The sequence below is a fragment of the Lissotriton helveticus genome, chromosome 2_1 (assembly GCF_964261635.1).
Source record: "Lissotriton helveticus chromosome 2_1, aLisHel1.1, whole genome shotgun sequence".
In the NCBI taxonomy this organism is placed as follows: Eukaryota; Metazoa; Chordata; class Amphibia; order Caudata; family Salamandridae; genus Lissotriton; species Lissotriton helveticus.
Genome location: NC_136059.1, coordinates 1,560,883,990 through 1,560,896,262, shown reverse-complemented (window position 1 = coordinate 1,560,896,262; position 12,273 = coordinate 1,560,883,990). Strand labels below are relative to the sequence as shown.

The following is a 12,273-nucleotide window of genomic DNA, read 5'->3' as shown; positions in this document are numbered from 1 at the left end:
TTCAGGGTGTATACTACACATAAATGTAAGGCAACTTTTCATTTACAGACCCCTATATAATGTGACAACACATTAAACAGACAATAGAGTCAGACCAGATTTTACCCATTCATACCATCACTTGATTGGTGAGATGTGTCAAGACAATCTCACTTGGAAAGAGTCTGCACTACGACTAGGAGCAACCAGCATAGTAGCCTTTTATTAGTTCAGAAAGCCAGATATTTGATGTTTTTATGTTTGTGAGCTCTTTATGATTATTTATGAGTGCAGCTGGGCAGAGGGGGATTTGTGCCCACAATGTTTTCTCATTCTTGATGGTCTGAGATGTTTTGGAACATGAAGAGTTCAAACCCTTTGCAACGTTTCACACAGAAGGCAATCTGCACCAGTCCCAGTTTCTTAAATATGCCCAACTGAGACAAGTCTAGTTAGCGGAAGGACTGATAGGCTCTGAGATATTTATGCCACACTGGAAGGGAGACTATTACAAGAAGAACTGATAAGGGGAGCGGTGTCCCTCACATACATGGCATTACATAATAATATGCCTGACAATTTGGTTCAACTTTGCGGGAGATGGGAGCGAGATAAAGGAGAACTTGAGGACATTGACTGGGAAGCTGTATTGATGCACAACAGAGGGATAGCAATAAAATCCCAACTGTGACTGACCCAGCATAAAATCTTACACAGGGTTTATTACGACGGATACAGATTACATACCATTGGCAGGGCAACAGCCCCGACATGCTTGCGTTGGGATGTATGACGTTATAACGCATACTTTAACAACGCACACCTTTACAACGCTATTTTTACAACGCAGGAACCATTACAACCAATTACCATTACAACGCATTTTTTTACAACGCAATACTTTTACAACGCAATACCTTTACAACGTAAGTATTGGTAAGTATATAATATTTTTTAAAATGTCATTAATTAAATTTAATATAATTTATTTTAATTTAATATTATTTTTATTTTATTTTTACCCTGTATCCTTGTATTGGTAATTATATAATATTTTTTTTAAATGTAATTAATTAAAATTAATATAATTTATTTTAATGTAATATTATAATTTTTTTTACCCTGTATCCATGTACCCCAAAACCCAAACCTGGCCCTGAACCCTAAAAATACCCCTTTACCCCAAAACCCAAACTTAGCCCTGAACCCTAAAAATACCCCTTTACCCAAAAACCCAAACCTTGCCCTGAACCCTAAAAATACCCCTTTACCCAAAAACCCAAACCTAGCCCTGAACCCTAAAAATACCCCTTTACTCAAAAACCCAAACCTTGCCCTGAACCCTAAAAATACCCCTTTACCCAAAAACCCAAACCTAGCCCTGAACCCTAAAAATACCCTTTTACCCAAAAACCCAAACTTAGCCCTGAACCCTAAAAATACCCCTTTACCCAAAAACCCAAACCTTGCTCTGAACCCTAAAAATACCCCTTTACCCAAAAACCCAAACCTAGCCCTGAACCCTAAAAATACCCCTTTACTCAAAAACCCAAACCTTGCCCTGAACCCTAAAAATACCCCTTTACCCAAAAACCCAAACCTAGCCCTGAACCCTAAAAATACCCCTTTATCCAAAAACCCAAACCTAGCCCTGAACCCTAAAAATACCCCTTTACCCAAAAACCCAAACCTTGCCCTGAACCCTAAAAATACCCCTTTACCCAAAAACCCAAACCTAGCCCTGAACCCTAAAAATACCCCTTTACCCAAAAACCCAAACCTGGCCCTGAACCCTAAAAATACCCCTTTACCCAAAAACCCAAACCTAGCCCTGAACCCTAAAAATACCCCTTTACCCAAAACCCCAAACCTTGCCCTGAACCCTAAAAATACCCCTTTACCCAAAAACCCAAACCTAGCCCTGAACCCTAAAAATAACCCTTTACCCAAAAACCCAAACCTGGCCCTGAACCCTAAAAATACCCCTTTACCCAAAAACCCAAACTTATAACATTTTTACTATAATAATATACTTACGTTGTAAAGGTATTGCGTTCTAAAAGTATTGCGTTCTAAAAAAATGCGTTGTAATGGTAGTTCGTTGTAATGGTTCCTGCGTTGTAAAAGTTGCGTTGTAAAAGTAGTCCGTTGTAAAAGTTTCGTTGTAATGGTAACATACCCTTGCGTTGCCATAAAGCAAGAGGTGATTTGTTTCACAAAAAATAGGGGCGTCCCCATGTCCAGGCATGCTGGTCAGAGATTCTCATAGAACTTAGTGACATCCTCAAGTCATCATCCCGATAGACCACAAATATATATTATTGGGCATCCCGAATAACATAGACGTTCCACGTCCACAACTCACATTAAGTGCCCTGGGCCTATTTGTGGCTAAACAAGCAATAGCCAGGCACTGGAGAGTGGCAGAAGTGCCCACTATCCAAGAATGGAAGAGATGAATGGACCTCAATATGGCTACACAGAGGGTTACTTACCACAGTAGGGGAGCCCGCAGAAATTCATCAAGGTGTGGGGAAGCTGGATAGACGCCTATGGATTGGGCCTGATAGATGGGATCGAAAGACTCTCCATCAGCACGACTCACGAGCGCTAGGGCCTATCGACATAAATCTGAAACAGACTGGGAGTGGATATGTTGGTGCTTTATTTGTATGTTGTAATACTTTGTTCCACCTATGCTGTCTTTCTCAAACGGGTTTACTACTGCTTGAATAACCGTGTATTGTGTACATGTCCTTCATGTATTTGTTGTACCATTTTCAATACCACATGGTTGTTATTGAAAACAAATACAATTACAAAAATTAAAAAACAACAGTGTAAATTGTGGGTGGCAATCCAAGTATTGGCTTTTATCCTTCTCTGTATTGTGGTCCAACTATTTCTCAGTATCCTGGGTTAAACTGCAACTAGGATTAATTCAAAGGTTCCAAAACTTACTGAAGTCATTTCATTAACGGACTACAAGCATTATATGGGAATTTCAAACCCAATGAGGGCAAGCCTGAGGCCACTGACACTTAAGCCTGTGTTTAAATTGACATAGTTTCTAACAGGCTACTGATTTCACAGTGTCCATATTTGTTGACAGACAGTGGTCCCTTCGAAGTCAACATAGTGAAGTTTGACTAAGGTAGCCAAATATTGGCCATTAAAAGGCAAACTATTACATTTTGGCAAAAACATCACATTTGCTGGCCCCTCTCCGCGTAATCAAACAAGCACTGCTAGTGATAAAGATGTTTTATGTATTCCGATTAACTAATAGTTTGTCTGGCGTCCTGAACATTTGACATCAAAAACGATTTCACTGCACGTTACAAAACTGTATTTTCCTGTGCATGGTTAAACTTCGCTCAAACTAGGCCTGACCCCATTTTGAATCTTGAATGCAACATGGCTGCATATTGTGTTTTTATTTCTCCTTTCACCGCACGTAGCAAGATGTGCACCAATGAAATGCTTTTTGTTTACATGCTGTTCTCGAAGAACTCCGCAGGAAACTTTTTTGCCATAATTAACTATTTAAGGCCTTTCCTATCTATTATGTGGGCCTATTCGTTATGTGAGTCGGCTATTCTTTTATGTGTAACTAGATTTTATTTATCTATTTCTTGAAGAGGGGATTCATAAATATATATTTAGGAGATGCTGCTTGATATTTTTGCATCTAATTCTGCATTATGATTGGCTGAGCCTTGCCACATTGTGTTCAATTAATGCTATGTGATTTCATTGTGTATTTTTAAAATAAAAATGGTTCATTTTGAAGGTAAGCCATAAAACACCTCTTGATTCTAAGAGGGGAAATCCTTGTCAGCTTGTCTCATGCTTAGGACTTAGATTAATTATGATATTTTTACTGCATCTGACTGAGCCTTATTCTTATTCCCTAAATGCACTTTTAACTGATTTGAGACTGACTATATTTAATCTTCAGTAATGCACTTTGAATTATTTAATAAACTTTCATAATTTCTAATTTATATTTTCTCTCGAGAATGCTTATCTAATGGATTTTTCTGACTGCTTTATTGACAAATTTACTTTGGTAGGGGCACATTCCCTCATACTTTCTTGTGGCTAACACCAACACCCCGAGCCTGCAAAGGCCATTTTATCTCATATCTTATCAGGTAGTCAAAAATAATGCCAACACTAAACTTGTTTAATCTGCCCCAATTCACATTTGAGAAACCAGAGAAACCAAGCAACATAACAAGCAGATAAGTGTGGCTCAATGGTTAGAGCGGCAGACCCTGATGCAGAGGTCTGGCCCGGGACCAGGGTTCAATTCCCGCCTCGGCGGGTCTTGGGCTCAATTTCCTCGGACCTGATAATTCTCGCCTCAGTGCCTTTTCTAATCATGGGTCACTCTAGGCAATAGCTTGCTTAATCTCCACAACGGCCCCAACAGCGCTGGGATGCCTGGCTTCACCTTGGGGGTGCCCAGGAGTGGACATTTCACAGGGAAAAGCCAGGAAGGGCTCCACAGTGGTATACGTACAGCGCCAGGAAACCCCGGTTGGGGTATAAGTACAAATTCATTTAATTTTATAACAAGCGAATACCCTTTGCGCTTTAATACCACTCTACATCAAAATACTTAGGTTACCTCTTCATTTCATGTACATTTCCGAAGTAAAGGGAACTCAGTTGGGTTTTGCAGAAATCACTCGTCCCTTCACCTCCTTACCAGAGACCTTAGGAGACTGTAGCTATGAAGAAGATACATTCCAGGTCTGGAACAAAGGTTTAAACATGGAATGTTGAAGCCTCCACTAAAGACAGTGGAGTCGCTCTTGGCCACTAATGGCTGGTGCAGACCTTCTGCTCCACCGTTCCAATGTGTGTCTTTCTGTTTATCCCTTTTCATTTCAAAACACTCTGCCCTGCGAGTGGAATGTTCTAGTAGCATTATAGCTCTTCTGCCTAGGGCTATACCCGTTGTTTAAGATTGTCTCCCTTATTATAGGCCTTCACTTGCGGCTCGTGCCAATAACTCTGGGTCAGGTCCTTAAACAACCAGTACAGCCCTCAGCAGCAGGCTATAAGACTATATTACAACACTGGAATGCTGGGTGAATAAGGCAATACACAACTCAGGCCTCACCTACCGGAACAATTGCATCTCCCTCCTTCCTGGCCTCACCTACCTGAACAGTTGCATCTCCTTTCCTCCCGGCCTCACCTACCTGAACAGTTGCATCTCCTTCCTTCCCGGCCTCACCTACCTGAACAGTTGCATCTCCCTCCTTCCTGGCCTCACCTACCTGAACAGTTGCATCTCCTTTCCTCCCGGCCTCACCTACCTGAACAGTTGCATCGCCTTCCCTCCCCACCTCACCTACATGAACAGTTGCATCTCCCTCCTCCCCAGCCTCACCTACCTGAACAGTTGCATCTCACTCCTTCCCGGCCTCACCTACTGAACAGCTGCATCTCCTTCCTTCCCGGCCTCACCTACCTAAACAGTTGCATCTCCTTCCCTCCCGGCCTCGCCTACTGGAACAATTGCATCTCCCTCCTTCCCGGCCTCACCTACCTGAACAGTTCCTTCCACCAACCACCCAGACACCTCTGCTCCAAATGACTCATACTTGAAACACATCCCATGCATACACAGAACCAGATCAGGAGTACGAGGGTTCTCTCGCATCACTCTTAAAGCATGGAAGAGCCTCCGACTCCACATCAAAGCCTCACCCTCTTTTCTTGAATTTGGGAGAAGCTGAAGGCCTGGCTTTTCAATTAACCAACCTACCATAGGCAGGGCTAGGCACACACACCTGCTCAACACCAGGATACCTTTGAGGGTGATAGTGTACTTTTCAAATACACATAACATAACAACAACAATGGCCATTATTGACTTTCTGCTCTGAAGTTTCAACACTGATCTATCTATTTTTTCCTGTGTCAATTGGAACAGTCTACGCTCAGTTGTACACTAAGGGCTCGATTCACCAAGAGCTCTGCATTTGTGGCGGGCCCCGCACTAAAGACAGGACCTCTGGATTGCAGTTTCTCAATGCGGAGGTTCTGTCACAAGGGCAGGCCCCCAACCACGGCTCAGCCAAGAGTTCAAAGGCCCTTTGTGAATCCGGCACCATGTCTACACTCAATATTCTAGTAGCTTTATAGTTCTGCGGCCTTGAGCTCCACCGTTCAATAACGGCCCTCTGCTCGTAATATGCACTTGTATGCGGCTCAGGAATTTAACGATCCAGATAGCTCAATGCTAATGACTATCGGGCTTCACTAGAACCATAGAATGTTGGGCACTCTATTTAATACAATGGGATGGTATGAAGCTAAGAAGGACCAGTTTAGTTCCAAAATGTCAATGTTTCTCTATGTGTATCTCTGTTTAATTAGGTGCTTTCAACCTAACATGGAATGATCTAATAGTAGCATAGTACTTTGCCAGTGGGCCTATCATTTGGGGACAGGGCATTTAACAATTGGTGTGGCCCTGTCAGTAGACTACAACACTCTATGTGGTGCGCTTCTGCAGAGGTCTGGTTTCTCAGTCTTGTCAGGACTATGTTACTGAACATATGACACTGTTTAAGAGCTGAGGAATATTTCTTACGACCATGGGAGGGTGAGAGCCCAGTAGTAAAAGACTAAATGAAGAAATTGTTGTCTGTCTTGGTACAAGAGAGATGTCATGCCTCCAAGAAGTTTATGAAGAACAGAGGCCCCTAAACAGCAATTTATTAAAAAATACACCGGGGGAAAGAACAATGCCCAGGTAGTGTTCAATCAACTGTATAAAATAAATACAATTATTGATATGATTAAAATGAGCTGTCGGGGTACGCACCCCCATGGGGCACCCTACTTCAGGTATCAGACAAACGCACAGGTAACAATGAGATATGAAAAAAATTAAGACTACAAGTCACAAATATATGCAACAATAACACAACCACACCCAAAATAAAGTATACATAATCAATAGGGTCAGAGTATCTAGGTCAGCGACATTTCGATTCACCTAAAGTTATTGGATCATTATCAGGACATAATAATACATGCCTGGATAACTGGTACATTGATCAAAAAGGGAGCCTGTAGAGTCAAGGAGAAAATGGAGAGGAAAAGGAAAAAACATGGGGAAAAAAAAGAGGAAAGAATTTAGAAAAAAAAATTAAACCAGCAAGGAAGAAGAATGCTTCATGTAGTGAGCAGCCCATGCATTAAACCATGCTGTATACACTAGCTCACTGTGGAACCATGTGGGGTCTGCAATGGCATTCCACCGAATAGGGTATTAACCTGCATATGTTGAGGGGAGTGAGGATAACTGCTGCTGGAGAGCAGAATGAGGGTACAACCATACCACAATGCTCGCTGGCCCAAAGGGAAGGAACCGCGTACGGTCAGTTTCGGACCATTTAAGAATGCATGCCTGGCACAATAGAAATGGAAACAGGACTGACCAGTGCGTGTCAGTACATATACAACTGTGTTGGCTATCCTACACAGGAGAATTGATTGGCAAACACAATCCTGCCTCAATAATATTACCGGGGCACAGATTATGCCGTTCCTACTAAATGTGATATATGAGCTGTGATGAGTTAGTGCTTCTATTGTAGCACCAAAACAATCTCAGGTCAAATTGGTGATGTTGCAAAAACATTGCACTGGTGATGCAAACCAGAAATAGCACATTACGCTTTATGACACTAAGACAGAAGAAAACTAAAGCGATGACACCAGGGACAGCAGTAGCCAGCGCCAACAATGGGTGGTGACCTCCTAAGAAAAGGTTTGGGCCCTGGCACTTATTTTCTTTAACACAATTGACAATGGGAGTGGGGTAATGACAGAAAAACAACCATATTTAAAAGTTGTATGCAGTAAGGACAAATTAGATTGAAAATCCTCAACTTGACACTCAGATTGAAGCACAGGCATTTGTTTCTAAGAGTCTAATGCTCCATTCGAGCAGTCCCCAAACAGCTTCAGTAATCCTTTGTCATTTTTTATCAGCTTAGCTAGCCACCTTTGCAAGGTTTGATCCTGCCATGGGATAAAATAGACCCTCACAAAGTATGATAGGACATCACCGGCTTACAACTCCTGCCTTTTCTAAGCTTCCAGCAATCACCAAATATTTTTATTTCTGGCCACTGCCTGCTTTGTGAGAATCACAGTATCTCTTTTTCCATTTTTTATTTTACTTCCAGTGATGACTGCACCCCCAGATGAATGTCATCCTTGGATCTGCCACAGTGGAGTTCCCTATATATATCTTGAGAGTTAGCGCCTGATGGTGAAATTGCGCAAGAAAATGTCTGTCTCTGATTTCTTTGTGGTTGGTCTACATATGGCTATCACCGTCCTCAACTAGGAATGAGCAGAGGCAGACATTTTATTGTGCCATTTCACGTTCCACCAGACACAACCTTTTAAGATATGTATAGGAACCTCCGCTGTGGCAGATCCCATGACGACATTGTAGCAAAGCTAAGTTAGAGGCCTTTTGAAGCCACTCTAAGTGGCTTCTTGGTGGAGGATTATCTCACTTTATCAGGATTACAATTGGCACAGGCCCTGCACAGAGGCAGGGCAGAACATGCGTTAGGATTGGTCAGGATTTTGATATCTTACTTTTAAGGGAAGGACTTCCAGGCCATATATGCACTGTGAGTTTGTAGACATGCACACATTTGCCTAAATGTAACTCTTTTTCAATCACTCTCATGCCTGGAAACGTTTATAAATTTACTCTCGTCTAGGGAAGAATTAAATCACTTTCCAGGGAGGAAAATGCAAGGGAACAGCTCCAACAATGGTAGGAGTTTCCCCGTGCAGAAACATTTAAAAAAGCACAAAGATGATGACAATCACCCATGCATAATTATATTACAGGTACAATATGAACTGTCTGAAATATGAATTTACAAATGTTTTGCAGCAGTACTCCTGGAAATGTATGACTGCCATAGGCGTCCAGGCATCCTTATGGAAGCCTATATGAATTCCTAAAAGGCATAAATGTTCCATCACTTTTTGTACACTCTGGACTTCTTTGTCGTGCTGACATTATTTTGGGGAAAAACAGATAACATTATCAAAAACATTTAAAAGTTTTACAAAGCTATCCGACTATAAAGTCTGAAAAAAAGCCTAAAAGTGGCCGTTGGGGTTGAGTTAGCTTATCCAAAAAACTTTAGCAGTATAACTATGTCCACTCCCGCAGGATGTCAGGGGGCCTGCAAAACATAGCAGCAACAGACGAGGTAGACGAAAGAGAATAGTTGTGAAAATGATGTCACCTCTCCACACAAGACCACCCACCAGACACGGCAAGGTGGAAGCCACGGTTGACAAATTAAAAGAAGGAAAAAAACACCTTTAAACCTACTTACCGACTAATGATGCAGAAAATGTTATGAATAAGTCCCTCTTTTGTGATTTATTACTTTAATTATCCAATATTCTATGGAACCCTATTAGCGGGGCTTTTTTTTCGGTTTAGATTTCCATTTTCTGTTTCATGGCAAAAGCTATTTATCATGATAATCAGCAAAATTCAAAACCTTTTAGCGGTATTTAGAAAGTTCATTTACCATGCTACAGCGTGGCAGGCTGACAAAGGCGGCGCTTGAGGACGAGTGTGCTGGAGTGTTTTATGCAGAATTATCTGTCCGTAAGATTGATTAAAAGTTCGCAGGTAGTTCCCCGTTTCAATGAGGGTGTAATTAGAATAAGTTTCTCTCACCTATGCTGTGGCCAGAGGGCGGAACTTGCTGGTTGGGTGGCTGCTGTACCTTTGTCCGGATAATCCTGTATGCAAAGGAGAAAAAAACAAATCCATTTAGCGATTGCGCGTGCATGAGAACAGAAACAATTGAGGTAGGGAAATCAATACCGAAGCGATACCACGCGCCAAGGGCCTGGCCTATTTATTGGGACTGTAACGCTAGAGCTGCGCTTTCAACTGTGAAAGAAGGAGGCGCCTTTCAATTCAAAATGGAACAAACTGATTTTCCCTCAACCGTGACCGTCCTCCTGTACGTTATGCAGGCCCTTGTACCGCATGGGCGCAGGGAAGGCCCAAACACTTCAGGGGCCATGAAACCTTCATGGGGCCCTCATTAAGGCGCAAAGCCACACTGGCCAAGTGTAACCATGCGCTTTATAAATGTGCCTAAAAACCCCCAGAAAAAAAGCCTCGGAATATGTGAGACACGGAGATTCAGGGGCCACTCGTCACATTATGCAGAGGGACTCCGCCATTTTAGGTTACGCCATGCGTGTTTCTATTATACGGCTGCCAATATTTTTGTAATTCTGCATTGCATAATTTCCATCAGCCCAGTTAGAAAAATATGAGAATTCGGAGGGCACACGGAAGAAACAGCGCCCTGGTGCAAAATACATAAGTGGTTAAGCACAATTATTAAATTAAGCTGATCTAAATGAAGCAAACAATTTCTATCTCAAGTTGTTTTAGAAGGAATTTGCACCAGGGCGTAGAAAGTTAATTGGGTGAATATTACAGATGTAATATATCACTCTGCATATGAATCGTGTTATGTGTGTTTAGAGATGTTTACAGAAATATCCATGTCCATGAATAGCCTCAAAAAATGTGAATGCACTTATTTGCCTCAAACTTAGTAATAGCTTTCTCACATTTGGAAAATGCAAAAATATATTTTCTCTTATTCTTCTATAAATACAGCAAAGAACGCCCCAATCAACAACAAAATGAGCAACCAACATGAGTCCAAGGGAGTAAATTTTTTTCCTTGCAAGGTTTCTGTATAGGGCCACCATTATCTGGTTCGGACAGTATGGGTGACACAAACGATAACAGGCTGGCAAAACAACTCTAGACTATGTAATAGAAATTTGCAGATGTTATTAAAGAAAAAATCAGTTTGCTCCATTTTTATTACACAGAGGAAAAAAAGATCATCTCTGTCTTTTTTTTTAATTTTAGAGAAGGGATAATAGTAATTAAACATTTTACTCAAAAATATCCACCTCCTTGTGAAATCTTTGGGCCCATATTACAGAACATTTGAACTGATCTAAAAAAACAGGGCAAAAGCATTTTGAATAATGTTTCGATTGCATTGTACGAAAAGGAGAACGCATATTATGCACATGGCAAAACTGGAGGAAATGACTTGGCAAAACGTTTCTAAATGTATAGTAAAAACACATCTTTTGTTTATAAATAATTTGACACTGAAACACTATAATAAGATATCTTGTAAATACAATAGACCAAACTGATTGTGACCTAGTTTGCTGATGTGCTACCCAAATTCTACAATATAATACAATATCTAATATAATACAATACTTATGTGATATAAATAGCACAAAGTGATTTTACCTCAAGCACAGGCAGCATTTGTTTCTTTTTTTACATTATGCTAAAACAGCAAAGATGGTGTGGAATCTGCATGGTGCATGTTGAGCAATAATTTCAATACTATCTGCCTTCTTAATTAGTATACAAGTAGCAAAATGCTGCATGTGGATTTACTCTGCCCTTTTCATATATTTTTGCATCACTGCAAAGTTGTGTTTATTTCGCCCCAAAGTCGTTGTACAGAAACTTTGCACTGGTGTAAAAAAGTAGAACAAATCCATGATGTAATATGTTGTTGCCTATGTATTGTGAAACAGAGTAAACATTTTTCCCTACCCACAGACATAATTTTAGCATTATGACAATAACTAAAGACATTGACTGCAGAACCATCGCTTTACATAGGTAAAGCTCTTTGTTGCTTATTTATTATTTCTTGTTGGTAACGGAGGTTTTAGCAAATAAATCCAAGTCCGAAATTCACGTTAAAAAAATCAAACATTAAGTTACCTGATTTTGCATTATTTATGCTTATCGGGTAATTAAAATATAACTGTCAGGTTTCCGCTCGAGCTTTGCCCTGACGTCTTTCACGTTTAAAAATCTAGAACAGGTACTTTCACTTCAGTCTACCCAATTTCAACTATCATAAGCAATAAAAATAACCCCAACTGAAAGAGAAAAGGATATTAAGGTTTACTCTGGAGTTGCATGGCCTAGTTAAAACACTGTCCGGAAGCTGTGTGCATCCAGAGGAGTTAAGGTGCCTTAGGGATGTGCAAACCCTTAATTACGTACTACTGATCCTAAGCAATCAGTAACTTTTCTGAGAATTACAAGAAAACAATTTCGTTACGATCCTTGGGGACAGGGGCAGACACAGCACCTTGAAACATTCCACTAACATCAAAACACTATTCAGGGAT

The 12,273-nt window shown here is 40.9% G+C and overlaps 1 protein-coding gene across 5 annotated transcripts in view; it reads right to left on the bottom strand.

Moving 5' to 3' along the window:
• The window catches only part of PAX5 (paired box 5), a 562,382-nt gene that overhangs the window by 431,812 nt on the left and 118,297 nt on the right, over positions 1 to 12,273 (bottom strand). For all 5 annotated transcript variants that reach the window (XM_078676527.1, XM_078676528.1, XM_078676529.1 and 2 more), the window contains exon 4: positions 9,740 to 9,804. In XM_078676527.1, the coding sequence (XP_078532653.1) occupies positions 9,740 to 9,804 (65 nt within the window). The remainder of the gene's footprint in view (positions 1 to 9,739; positions 9,805 to 12,273) is intronic.